Raw genomic sequence first — 14560 nt, 5'->3', positions numbered from 1 at the left:
AACAAAAAATGTGGCGTAGACCTACACAGAGAACTCGCAACAGACAAATCTCAAATGGCTGAAAGATACTTAAGGAAATGCTCAACATTCTTAGTCATCAGAGAAATGTAAATCAAAACAACTCTGAGATTCCATCTTATACCTGTAAGAATGGCCAAGATCAAAAACACTAATGACAGCTTATGCTGAAGAGGATGTAGGGTAAAGGAAACACTCCTCTATTGCTGGTGGGAGTGTAAACTTGTACAACCACTTTGGAAATCAGTACAGCAATTTCTCAGAAAATTAGGAAACAATTTATCTCAAGACCCAGCAATACCACTTTTGGGTATATACCCAAAGGATGCTCAATTGTGCCACAAGGACATGTGCTCAACTATGTTCATAGCAGCATTATTTGTAGTAGCCAAAACCTGGAAACAACCTAGATGCCCCTCAACTGAAGAATGGATAAGTAAGATGTGGTACATTTACACAATGGAGTAAGTACTACTCAGCGGAAAAAATAATGATGTTTTGAAATTTGCAGGCAAATGGATGGAACTAGAAAAAAACCATATTGCGTGAGATAATCCAGACCCAGAAAGACAAACATAATATGTACTCGCTCATAAGTGTCTTTTAGATATAAAGCAAAGAAAAACCAACCTACAATTTACAACCCCACAGAACCTACACAAAAGAACCCTAAGAGAGACATACATGGATCTACAGAGGAAGAAGACAAAGACAAGATATCCTGAGTAAATTGGGAGCGTGGGGGTCACAGGAGAGAGTAGAAAGGGAGAGGGAAGGAAGGGAAGGGAGAAGAGAAAAAGTATAGCTCAAATCAAACTTCTATTCTATTAGGATAATAGACACCTTTCCAGCATGTACTGGCTTTTTGGGAACCTATTCTCTTTGGACGGATACCTTGCTCAGCATAGATATAGTAGGAAGGGCCTTGGACTTTCCCCAAAGCAATGTGCCTTACCCTCTCTGAGGATTGGATGGGGATGGGGTGGGAGGGTTTGTGGAAGGGATCGGAGGAGGGCAGGGAGTGGGAACTTAGATTGGTATATATAATGAAAAAGATAGATTGTTTCCTTCTTTAAAAAAATTAATTATTTTTTTTAAGGAGAAACACCTTTCCTTTTTTTTTTTTCTGTTTTTTGATAAAAGATACCTTTCCTAACAACTAAAATGGACTTCTTTCAACTGTTTGAATTAGAGGACTATTTAGATTATGCACTTCTTATTGGTATAACGTTACTGCCACACTGCAGACCTATCAAAAAGACATTGGATCTGGAACTGTAAAAACAAAAGTTTTAATGCTTGTGGTGTTTGCAAGACAATTCTAGATAACCCTGATGACAAGTTGTTTGTTTTTTTTCAGGTAGAATTAGTTATTTCAAGTAATTTCTAATGCTTTACTCTGAAATACCTCTAGAAAAGTGGGATATCAATTAAACTGTAGTTCTGATAATCCAATATGTAAGGCACTGAAGCAATTTCTTTCACCAAATATAATTTCAGATAAAAAAATTCTTCATAACATTACATAACAGCTATATGAAAACATAAGTCATTTAAGAATTCTCAGTTCTATAAATCACATAAAAATATATATCTGTATTTCCAGATGAATTTAACTCTTCTATGCAAATTGTTAGTTTTATAGCACAGAAAAATTTTCAATATATTTATGATTAAAAGGGTGAAAAGAAACTGAATTTACCTTTTGGAACGTAGATACAGGTGAAATAGCAAACATGTTTCCCTCTCCAAACACCTCTGCCCAATTCCTCTGAGACACTTTCATTCTGTTTTTAAAGTGGTATTCATTATCAGGATTGAAAGCCTAGATTCAAAGAGAACAGAAAAATATTACCTACTTTTATAGCAACATATTAGCATTAGAAAAGAAGATAAAAATATAACACTGGCAAAACTCGTGCTCTGGGTAGTTCAGGAGTGAAGGACTGGCATGGTGCTAGCAGGGTGAGAGCTCTGACTTCAGCCAACACCAGCATCCCTGAGTGGCAAGAGCTGCCTCAGGTACAGTCAGACGACAGAAGGGGAGACAATGAAGTTGAGGAGAAAGCTGAAGAAAACGCACAACCCTCTGGAAATGGGTTTAAAATGGGACTAATTGGAGTCATCAGGGAAAACTTCTGAAAGTTCGTTAAAACTAGAGAAGCCTTTCTTCCGAACACGATGTCTGCTCTGCTTTTAAGCTAAAAGGCAAGGACTCTGTTGGCTAAATTCATATTGTTCATAATAAAATATCATTTGTTATTAATTACAAGTGGAAGAACAGCAAATTATCATCAATTAAATCAAAACAAAGAGAGTAGCACTTCATTTTCAAGATACTATACCATTGTAAGCACGCTTAGGAGACCAATGGGAATTGGATCCTGTTTTATTCTCTCTGCAACCAATTCTATCAGTAGCATCAACATGTTGTAGATTCCTTCATGAATTTCAGTACCCCACTTGTGAACAGCACTTGATGTCAGAAGCTACAAAAAGAAAGGGGGAATCTAGAGTTTCACTTGGACAATAGACAAGAAACACAGTTTATCAAGTAAATTTCAAGTGACCAAAATACCCTTTTGAATGCAGATAGCTTTAAGACCAGTAACCAAGATCCAGTTTCCTTAGTATCTCAAAGTCATTACAAAGTTTGTTTTGAGCTTTAAATTCTTTATATCAAAACAGCTTGTTCAAAAGCATTCTTTTTTCATGGTGTCTCTATGTAGTCCTGGCTGTCCTAGAACTCACTATGTAGACCAGGCTGGCCTCAAGGTCAAAGAGATCTACCTGCCTCTGTCTCTTGAGTGCTGGGACTAAAGACATGCTCGCTCATGCCTAAGATTAAAAAGACAATTTTTAATTTGCTCTTCTGTTCTTTGTTAGACTAAGTAACACAATCAAGCAGAAGTTTGACATCTATTGTGGAAACTACTGGTTCCTAACTGCTGTGATCTTCAACAAAGTTTCGAATTCTCAGAGACACTGTTTTTATTATTATATTACAAATAATAAAAACATCTCTAATGAGTGATGTTTCTGCTCAGCTCACTCAAATGTTACAAAGATCATAAGATTTAACAAACATGGAAGCACTTTATAAATGTAGGTATTATAAAATGTTGATAAGTTGTCAATATTAATCAATGGAACTGGAATCTAAGATATGGATGATGTTTCAAGGATTCAGACATATATTTAATTCACATTTTTTTCACATCTCAGAAAAGGGACTGTATCTTCCCATTGGTTGGCTAAACAATAACCCTCAACATGAACAAATTTATAAATAGTTAATTTGCTGGACCTTTATTTCCTTTTTTGGCATGTGCAAAAGTAATAGTTAACTTTTTAAATGGCTAAGGAAATCTAAAACAGCTCAAAATAATAAGATATTGCAATCTACTGTCTTTAGGCATAAATATCAAATATGTTTTATTTGGTCTATCATATAATCAGACCATTTCTTAGAATCATTAAAAATAAGAGAAACTGGACCCTTCAATTCTTCAGTCCTCAGGATGTCTAGTTCAAGACTAACTGCCAGATCAGGGAATGGAAAAAAACAAGGGCTGCCCTTAAATGTCTAGAATGGCTCCATAGGTATTTGTTTGTTTAGTTAACTAGTGCTTTCTTTTTTCATTGTTGATGTTTTGGGGATCTGGTATTTGATTTTTGAAACTGGATGTATCAGGTCATGATAGCCTCCAACTCCAAATCCTCCAACTTATCTTCCCAAACACAGGTGTGTGCCACCAAGCTCTCCCTAGTTCCATGTTTCTGGAAGATTTTCCTTTAGAAGGAAAATACTGTGCAATAAAAACTAACTTTGGTCACACTGAAACCTGAAAGAAAAAAAAAAAAGCAGCCTGGACAAACCCAGATTTCAGTAGTTAGAGAGGAACTTCAGTTCTACATTTTCAAAACACCAACCACCTTTACTGTTGGTTCAAATGAGCAAAAATCCAAAGACTACATCTATATAAACTGGTGAGGATTATCTTTTTTTCCCCAAGATTGGCTATATAGTGTTCCTATACCTAAAAATTACACATTAAAATGTGATTTCAACATTAAAATATACCACTCTATTGTCATCTTTCATTCTAACATGAAGTTCTTCTACCGTCTAAAAGAGAGACAAGCAGCACCCTGTATAGAAGACGGGCACTGTAGCCAATCTGAACTGCATTTTCTCTGGCAGAAGAAGTTGGCTGGAAGGTGATAGGTCAAGACTACAGAAGACAACAAAGTCCCTTTCCGGTCCCTTCTCCAGGCAGGCTATCAGCACCCTATCATCTAGAAACACTAGAGGCAGAAAAGCCTCACACTAGGAAGTACTAGAGGAAGCAGCACCAAGTGGATTAAATCTTGCCAAGTTTTCTGGAGGCACACACAACTCTACTACTGTTCTGACTTAATCAAAGAAAGCACGCCTAATGTTAGGAAGAAGAGCCTTCTCTGCAGTTCTAAACTATGAGAAAATGTAACTTTTGGGAATTCATACAATAGAATCACACAATTCAGCATATCTGTGCTCATGATTTCAGACAAAAACAACCAACCAGATTTGACTGTTCATTAACGTGCCACTATCAGCTAAGGGCATAATACATCAGCTCTCCCAAGCAGCTCTATTCTGAGTTAGATTATTACACACTGAATATGAAACTCACTCAGAACTTCCTGGATCTGGAGCTCCTTGACCAAAAGTCTGCTTTCTTTCTTAAAGATTTGTTGAATGTTTTATTTATGTGCATGTGTGTGTCTGTGTGTATATCTGTAGGTGTTTGTGGGTACCTGGGAGGCCAGAAGAGGGTGTCATGTCCCCTGGAGCTAGAGTTACAAATATTTGCCTGACATGGGTGCTAGGAACCAAACTCTGGTCCTCTGCAAGAGCAGCAAGAGCATTTAGCAGCTGAGCAAACTCTGGCTCCTAAAGGTTGTTTTTTAAACTACTAAGATATTTCCCACGACTAAATAAACACGCATTTCTTTCTCTGTAAACATAAGATCATACTATGACACATGTCAATGTATGCTAAGGAAGTCTGCTACTTTTAAAGTTATAATATATTAAGAGCATGTTCTATTCAAAATTATAAAATAGTGAACAAATTCATCTAAAGACAGACCTTAATTTAAATAATCTCCACCCAAATGATATCTTAAAAGAGATTTATTCCTTTCTTTCAATGATTAAACCATTTTTGTTTCTTAAATTAATATTGTTATTATTTAAGCCTTGAATCAAGGAATGTTTATACCAAAGTGCAGATGGGAATAACTGTTTTACAAATAGATCATTTGTGTCATCGAGTTTTAAGATAAATACAAACTTCATCCATCTGTAGTTCTAGTGACTTAATTTGCTTATTAGACAAAAATGAATGCAGAACGCTAAGTACAAGACACTGGGACACTCATTCATCTATTTAGCTAAGGGCACAAGCACTTGTTTTTCTGCTAGGGAAGCAGCAATATCTACAGCACAGTCCTTTCTCTTGTGAGGAATAAGACTCAGGTCCTAAACTGAGAAATAAGGCTGAGTCAGACTGCTTTTTAGAAATGCTAGCCTGTGGTCTCCTATTTGCACTTTGAAGAAAACTGCTGTCTGTGATTTCGAGACCAGCCTGGTCTACAAGAGCTAGTTCCAGGACAGGCTCCAAAACCACAGAGAAACCCTGTCTCGAAAAACTAAAAAAAAAAAAAAAGAAAAAAAAGAAAAAAAAAAGAAAACTGCTGTCTAAGAGATGTGACAGAATGAGGAACAAACCTATCACCCTGGTTTTGACAAGAGATGTTCTCATTCGTGTCATTTTTTTTTTCAGGAAGAACAAACTTTAAGTAGTTTAAAATACATTTTTATCTTAGTAAAACAATAAGCATAATGATGCCTGAGCCTTAGTGTGTGCGGGGCTTGTGTTGTAACTGGGCTCTATAACTGCATTTTGATTGGCTTTCTGTAACGGTCTCCATCTGCTGCAAAGAGAAGGGGTGAAGACTGCACTCATCTGTAGGTCTAAGAACAAATATGTAGAAGGTAGTTAGGGATTATGCTGGCTTAGTAAAGCGGTAGTTGTAGGTTCTCCTCTAAGAACCATGATATCACTAGCTCTGGATATCTGGCTAGGTTTCCAGGACCGGGCATGATATCCCTCTTGAGTATTAGAGTATTGTTGGTTACCATCAAGGTACATGAACAACTACTGCAACCCTTAGGGTTATAATGCCATGCTGGTCATTGTTGTGGGTTATAAGTATCATAGCTGATTGCTTCCCTCCTTAGGAAGCTTGCATGAAGCTTTCCACTAGAATAAGAGCTAGTCTTTGGGGAAGAGGCATTCAGGGGGCCTTTGAGCCCTGTATCTTAAGTACATAGTGTTTTCTTCAATAGGGACTTAGCTCCATCTGTGTAGGATGCTACCAAGGGTAACAAAATAGCCTATGATGTTTTGAACAACCCTGGGTTTCTCATGTCTGGTGTTGGGATTTCTGTTAGATTGTCTAGGGCTTTTGAGGGGAGCACTGTCAACTCAGATGGCAAATTATCATTTAAACTATATGTGCATATTTATATACCAATGCCTGTCTATTACAGTTTTTTTTTTGTAGGTTGAGAGTATACTTTTCAGACATCCTTACTCTCTTCCCTCTTTCTTCTTTCCTCCACCTCCCTAATTAGAGGGGTCAGAAAGATTCTAAGAGTCAGTGAACAGGGAGATAGCTGTAAGACTGTGTCTCCTAGAAATGTCAGAAGTTACACCATAGAGTCTCACCACGTGGCTGCATAAACTTGAGCTGAACAATAGGCTGGTGACAATAGACAAGCAAACATGAAGAAGGTGGAAACTCACAAGGCTGCAACCCTGCACAAAGACTACAGACAACTACAGAATGCTAAGAACAGGAGAAATAAGTCTTCATCAAGGACCAGCACATTAATTGGTTACCTAGTACCAAATGGTCAGCCCTGAAAACATAGACTGAGCAAGTCCGTCCATCCATCCATCCATCCATCCATCCATCCATCCACACACACGCACACGCACACGCACACGCACACACACATGTATATAATAATTTTAAAAAGAGGCCATGAATTTGAAAGAAATCAAGGGGGAAGTACAGGAGAGGGTTTGGATAAAGTATAAGGGAGATTTGGAGGGAGGAAAAAAGAAGGGAAATGATATAATTATATTATAATCTCAAAAAAATAAGAATTAAAAAAATGAAGTAGCTCCTATTTGTGTAATGAATACTAAATATTTCTAAATGCCACAACCTTTATTTTACTAAGCTACATAATAGCCTATTATAATTAAATTAATCTATTCTTTAACCATTAAATATTAGGAAGTAAGAGTTAACCAAAGGTAAATATAAACAAATATAATATAAGTAAATTACTGGTAACTTTCAAATTCAAAGCTTATTTCATATTAGAGAATTCCTCAGTTGAAGAAGATTCATGAACTGATTTTATGTATAAACATCTAAAACTAAAACCAAAAGTTCAGCCACCTTTGCTTCTACTAGCAATCAAATCAGCACATTTCCTTACCTTCTTGAATGCCTCAGGCATACACCGCTCCATAAATCTTTTGCAGTTCTCATCAGACTCTGAAAGACCTTGGTTAGATAAATAAGAGGATATGATTTGTGTAGATTTAAAGTGCTTTTTGTATGTTTATTCAAATTCAATCAAAGATCTTTATCACAAAATCATGTTTCTTAAGCAATTATTAAAAGCAGATGCAGACATTTGCTAAAGTAGCAGGCTGAGAAATAATCATAGCATTCAGACACTAATTAAGACTGAAATGGATGGTCTTATGTCTCCATGGCACAATAACTTGCGTGACGTGATAAAACAGCAGCAGTTACTTTCTAGTCACTAATTGCCTAAACAGCTATTTATAAAAGCACAGATATTTGAAACAAATGCCCAAGTTACTCTTTTCTAAAGCATGTAAATGAACTCTATGTAAATAAAATAAAGAGCTGTGTCTGGCACAACACATACAGCAAGTAATGAGTGCTAAGTGATTGGAAGAGCCTACTGTAAAAGTTATTCATAGGAAGAATGCATTGCTTTCTAAATTTTTGTTTACATTTGTTTCCTGTGGGGGTGGAGTGATGCATGTATATGGAGGTTGGGGGGAAAACTTAGAGGAATAGGTTTTCTCCTTCTACCATCTGGGTCTCGGGATTTGAACTCAGGTTGTTAGATTTGGAGGGCGTTTACCCACGGAGACAACTATTTCCCTTGGGTCTGAAATGCTTTTCTCTCTTAAACTTAGTAATGAATTTTATCACTGGGAATACTGATAAGCAGTTCTATTTTTCAGAACTCCTGCCTAGCATCCTAACAGTGTTGGGAAATCAATACTAAATGGACCATAGATGTCTGTTGGGATTAAATCCAAGACTAGTCAAAATATTTCCTTTGATGCATCTTACATTTAATCATGTTTAGTAAACTATGCATTCTTCCCATCTCCTTTGCCCCTTCCTTCCCTTTCTCAGGGAGCTGGCTTCACATATGCTAATGAAGTGCACTATCAGAATTCTTCCTATTTTTAAAAAAAAAAAAAAAAAAGCCCTGATTGAGCCCAAATTGAAAGTGCTCCAAGCTTCTAGGGAGAAGTTAATTTTAGCCTCCACAAAGCTCTTCAATTGTATTACATATAATCTTATACTCTACTGGAATTGAAAAAAAAAACAGCTGACTTAGTTAAAGCTCTTACCCCATAGGGAATGACAGAGACTAAGAAAATAAATGGTCTGACCAAAATCACACAAACAACGGCAAACACAAAAATGAAATTTGTCCCATAACAACATCTGAGGTACGAAAGTGAAATCTTACCAAGTCTTGCTAAGTACGTAGATGCCAACAGACATTTGCCTAGTGATTCTTCTCGCTTGTATGGGATAGACCAATGGTCAGTCAAAACGCGGCTTTCCAATTCATACAAATTTGTTGTAGGGAATTCAATTCCTTCCCCTGAGCAATTTCCATTTTCATCATTCTTCTGAAAAAAGGGGATGAGTATAAAAACAAATACTCCAGTTAGTGACCTCTCCAAATACTCAGAATTTAACATGGAACAGACACTTGGTCCATGGTAATTATGCATACCAATAGTGTGGACTCATCTTTCTCAAAATGACAACTTCACCAAGCAGCAGAAATTCTCAACTTATCATTCTGATATCGCCTTTCTCTCTCAAAGGTTATCATTCTCTTCAAAAATAAATTCCCATTTTCTCATTATAAAATATTAAAACTACCATCATTGTCAGCCACACTGCTTAACTTTTCTAATGTCGAGGATAAGCTGGAGGGAGGCATCTAATCTATTTTCATCTCCCTGCCTGACAAAAATTACTACTAATGCCACAATTGGAATCTCAGAGTCCTTACTCCCCAAAATGACTGCTCTTACGGTCATGACTGAACTTTACATTTACACACCTTTAAACCAATGACCATGTTTCAATCTTTACCCAATACTTCTTAGGAATAGTAGATCTTCTGCCTAATCCTCCTCTTTTAAACTTTCCTTACCCATGCCCATCTGTAGGTCTGGTTCCTCCTATTGGGCTCCTCCTTCTGTACATCCTCCCCTTCTTAGCCGCCAACTATGTGAGTCCCTCAAGTCTCAGTGTTGGGCCCTCTTTTATGCCAATCTGGGTGATTTATCTGCTATCCAAATCTCAATTATGACCCACAGATAACTCATAAACTTCTTTTGGCTTATACAGTTTTAAACATGTGTGTATGTGTTGATTATATGCATGTCCATGTGCGTGTCCAAGGAAGACAGAAGAGGACACTGGATTCCCCTGAAGTTACAAGTTGTAACTCATGGTACTCCCAATGCGGGTGGCAGGAACTGAAGCCTGGTCTTTTGCAAGGGCAGCAAGTACTCTCTAACAGCTGCACTTTCTCACCATCCCCAGATGCTTCATAAACTTCTATCCCCAGCACAGATAGATCACTCTTCTGACTTGCAGGCATCTATTACAATCCATTATGTGTCCTAAACCAAATTCATGTGTTTCTCCTTAATTCCAGTCCACTTCTCTGGTTTTCCATCCTGGTAAATGGTACATCTGTCTGGCAGCAAATCAGAATCCAGGAAACCATACTTAACACTTTGTTTTCTAATCTCCATCCTCAAGAGCTAATAATTATGCCTAAATTCCTTCCTTCCTCTCAGATCCAGCACCTCTGTTTCCATAGCCACCTCCTAGCCCACTTTACTCCTGAATTTAACATGCTTCCTAAATGGTGTGGGGAGGGGTGAGAAAGAGAAGACCCCCATATAGCTTGCCACACTGATCTTAAAAAAGCAAAAATCTAATGTTAACCCCAAAATATTTAACATCCTTAAAAATCAGTTCTGAAATGTTCTTCAAGCCTTGTGAATGACCAATCTCCTCTCTCCCTCTCCAGCTTTCTGTACTCTAGTTTCTCTAGGACCTACCAGCTTCTTGAGAGGCATAATACAGTAACACTTCTGGTCTCACCAATGTGCTATTTTCTTGATCAAAAGTTGACAGTTATTTCCCTTGGCCTTGAAGTAGAGTGAGGCTTTGTATTTCTGGCTTCATGTTCAAGCATAAGTCAGGAAAAGGGAAAAATCCTCTGGACTCCCAAGATACTATGTACTGATAAATTCCAGGAAAGAAAGAGGTAACCTACATGTGCCCTGTCCTATAGCTTCACTTGGGCCCACCAGAGAGCCAGGCCTCGAAAGCCAGGGAAGGAGCTTCCAGATTCCAATTTCTGGTCACCGTCAGTCTTAAGTCTTTCAGCTGAAGTCCCAGACGTCACAGGACAGAGATAAATTGTTCCATGGGGAGAAGTCTAAGGCTATTTTCTGCAGAACCAATGTGCACAACACTGTTTTATGCTACTATCTCCTAATTCATCTTTGTCCTCTTAAGCCTACTTGACTCCCATACTACTTAATTCTTTTACAGAAGACTCTCTGAAAGTTCTAAATGAGGCTAAAATTCACCCAAAAATTTCCTCTTGCCATTCTGAAGCCTTTCCTTGGAGCACTACTCACAAGTGTAATCTGACATTTATTTATGGTCTTTTGTTTGTTTGATTTGTTTTGATACAGAGTCTCACTAGGCAGTTCTGGCTGTCCTTGAACTCACAGACATCCATCCACTTGTCTCTGCCTCCCAAGTGCTGGGATTGAAGGTATCACCACATGCCAGGCTGATTTATGAATTGTTTGCTCCCACCAAGACCAAGCCCCATGATGGCACAGACCTTACTTATTACTTACTTTTGATCATGTTTCATCTCCAGAGACTAGCACCTAAGTCAAAGCCGGCCACAATAAATATTGTTAAATGGGAATAAGCCCATGCAAACAAAGACAGAACCCTTAACATGCCTTTAATTTTCACCAGGCTAATCTCTAAGCAATCAGAACCCCAACTGTCTAAAACCTACTAGGTTTTTTTTTTAAAACCTAGTTTCAATCACTCCATAATTCACTAATTACAAATAATAAAACCATTCCATTAAAAACACTATAACTTCAATAAAGGAAAAATCCCACAATTATAAGACAAAAATGATAAAGCACAAGAAAATTATTTTCAATTCCGTATCAATAATATCTAAAGGAATCTAAAAGTGTTTTCCAGGTTTAGAGCTGAACTAGTATGGCAGTAAGCAGAAAGGCAATTAAGTATAAAAAAATGTAAATTGGGCAGTGAAAAATGAAGGCGGTGAGTTAAACAGATGAGAATCATAATTAAAAAAAGCTAGGCGTGATGGTGCAAAGTTATAATCCCAGCAGCATTCTGGAGAGAAGGTGGTGGATCTCTGTGAGTTCACAGTCATCCTGGTCTACATAGTGAGCTCCAGGATGGCCAGGGAGAGACAGAGACTTTGTCTTAGAGAGAGAGAGCCAGAGCCAGAGCAAGGGGAGAGAGGGGGGGGTAAGGGGGAGGGGGAGGGAGAGAGGGGGAGACCTTCTTATTCCATGGATAAGGTCACTGTTATCAAAGTGAAAAGAGCTCTGCGTGGTGACGCACACCTTTAGTCCCAGCATTTAAGAGGCAGAGACAGGCAGATTTCTGAGCTCAAGGCCAACTTGGTCTACAGAAGGGAGTTCCAGGACTGCCCAGACTACATAGAAATACCCTGTTTTGGCAGGCGTAATAAAAAAAGAAATCTACAGAATGGGAGAAGTATTTGAAAATATGAAAAGGTACTTAATTCTAGAATACAAAAGAACTTACAACTCATTATGCAATTTTTAAAAAGGCAAAGGATTCAAGTGGACATTTCTCTAAAGAATATTGATGACTGGTATATAAAATATATTCACCATCATTAGTCATTAGAAAAAATGCAAATAAAAATTAAAAGATATTATTGTTCCACAAGCCTTAGCGTAGCCAAAAATAGGTAAAAGTCAGTATTGGTGAGGATGTAGAAAACTGGAACCATCATATATTGCTGGAAATATTATAAAATGGTCACTTTTGCAAGATAATCTGGAATTTTCTCAAAGATCAACTGTTATTACCAAAAGACCCAATAACTCCTCCCCTTGTTATATATCTAAGAGAAATGGAAACATTCATACAAAAACAACACAAATGTTCACAGGAGGATTACTAAAAGTGAGAATTTTCTAAATGTGCATCAAAACTCATAATTTAATATTATATTACAAAGTTATATCCACCAGAGGAGTATTCCCCCTAGAAATAAAGACATGGATATTGTTACAACAGGAATGAATTTCAAAACATTATGCTAAGTCAGAGAAGTCTGACATGTAAGTACACATACTGGACCACTCTGCTTCTATGAAACGTCCACAAGAGGCAAATCCATTGCCATACAGGACAAGTTCGTGGCTGGTAGCAGATGAAGAGGAAGGAGGGTGGTAACTGATAATGGGTATTACTGATGTTTCTCTTTTGGATGATGAAAATATTCTGAAGTGGTTGTGATGGTATACACAGCTGTGTGCACAGATACTTTAGAGGGCAAAATTTATGGCATGTGAATTATATCTCAATAAAATCATTAGCAGAACTAATAAATTAAGAGTAGTGATTATAGTCGCTCAACGAAGAATTTCAAAACAGAGTTGAACTTTATGACCTGTAATAAACTATAATGCCTATGGCCATAAGACAGTTTTAAAACAGTATTTTAAAAACAGTGATTAGGGTTTGACTAGTGAAAATAGCATACAGTCTTCTAAGCAGTTAACATTTTTGGTTATAAACTAAGGAGAGTTAAGATGTGTGCATATGATCAAGATATATGATATATGTGTATGAAATTGTCAAAGAATAAAAGATACTCTTAAAAGGGAGAGAAAAGCTATGCAATGCATGAGTGCAGCTCCGCGCTTTGAGGTGGCTGCCACCAACACGGACACAGGAGTTTCTGGGGGAGGAAACCATGGCAGGGACCCACATCTAGGTTGGTTTAATATTCGGAGTCATCAATTGGGCCTGTTTTGGCAAAAATGAGATATTGAGCAAAAGAAAACACACAAAGGAGCTTAGAGTTGTCCTACCTAACACAGTTACTAAAAGACAAAAATATGAGAGACATTTAAGAAAAACTCAGGAATGTAATATATTATTTTCTTATTAGACAGCAAATCTAAATGATAAAGTAACAATTAGTTACCACTCATTCTAAGTTAATTAGAAATACTTTACTGAAAGCCTGTTATATTAAGGCGCTTAATAGGAGGGAGCAGACACAAAAGCAATTCCTTCTTTACAGAGCAGGAAACATACAAGTTGAGGAAATGGACTAAAGGTGGGGTAAGCAAGCCTAAGAACTCGCGGTCTGCCGGGCAGAAGACACAGAGCACATTTCAAACCAGGAATACTTTATTTTTCAGAAGTAGCAACATCTCAGTGTTTTTAGCTTTTTAGTTTTTATATGACATGAAGGGATACCTCATTTTTAAACACATTTCCTTAATTCCATTAAAACTGAAAATCATTTATTTAAAAAATATTTTTCCAATGTTTAATAAGCCCAGCATTTGGTAGAGATGCACAGTTCTAATACTAAGGCAAAGGGGAATAGCCTCCCAACAACTGAATGACCCCTTTAACTGACAAAAAGCATTAATGATATTAAATCTGTATTCAGTTGTCTAGTAGAACGAAGTGCAGATGAGCTCATGTATACATTATAAATGTACTTCTAAACTGGCCAGTTTGGAATTAATTTTTTTTAATATTTATTTATTTATTATGTATACAATATTCTGTCTGTGTGTATGTCTGCAGGCCAGAAGAGGTCACCAGACCTCATTACAGATGGTTGTGAGCCACCATGTGGTTGCCGGGAATTGAACTCAGGACCTTTGGAAGAGCAGGCAGTGCTCTTAACCACTGAGCCATCTCTCCAGCCCCCCCGGTTTGGAATTAAAATCAAGGCGATTAACACTGCTGCATACACATACATCTTAAACTGTTTCCTGAACTTGCAACTAGCTCATTACTATAGATACGAAAA

At 37.4% G+C, this 14560-nt stretch overlaps 1 protein-coding gene across 2 annotated transcripts in view; it reads right to left on the bottom strand.

Moving 5' to 3' along the window:
- Nucleotides 1-14560, bottom strand: part of Usp24 (ubiquitin specific peptidase 24) — a 140115-nt gene that overhangs the window by 101468 nt on the left and 24087 nt on the right. Inside the window, exons 2-5 of one of the 2 annotated variants that reach the window (XM_075945478.1) lie at nucleotides 8891-9056; nucleotides 7583-7650; nucleotides 2364-2507; nucleotides 1721-1843 (exon numbers count right to left, since the gene is read on the bottom strand). In XM_075945478.1, the coding sequence (XP_075801593.1) occupies nucleotides 1721-1843; nucleotides 2364-2507; nucleotides 7583-7650; nucleotides 8891-9056 (501 nt within the window). The remainder of the gene's footprint in view (nucleotides 1-1720; nucleotides 1844-2363; nucleotides 2508-7582; nucleotides 7651-8890; nucleotides 9057-14560) is intronic. The other variant, XM_075945477.1, reaches the window with a different exon arrangement.

Source organism: Microtus pennsylvanicus, chromosome 13, assembly GCF_037038515.1.
Source record: "Microtus pennsylvanicus isolate mMicPen1 chromosome 13, mMicPen1.hap1, whole genome shotgun sequence".
Lineage (NCBI taxonomy): Eukaryota > Metazoa > Chordata > Mammalia > Rodentia > Cricetidae > Microtus > Microtus pennsylvanicus.
The sequence above is the reverse complement of the archived record's forward strand: the minus strand, read 5'-3'. Positions and strand labels throughout refer to the sequence as shown.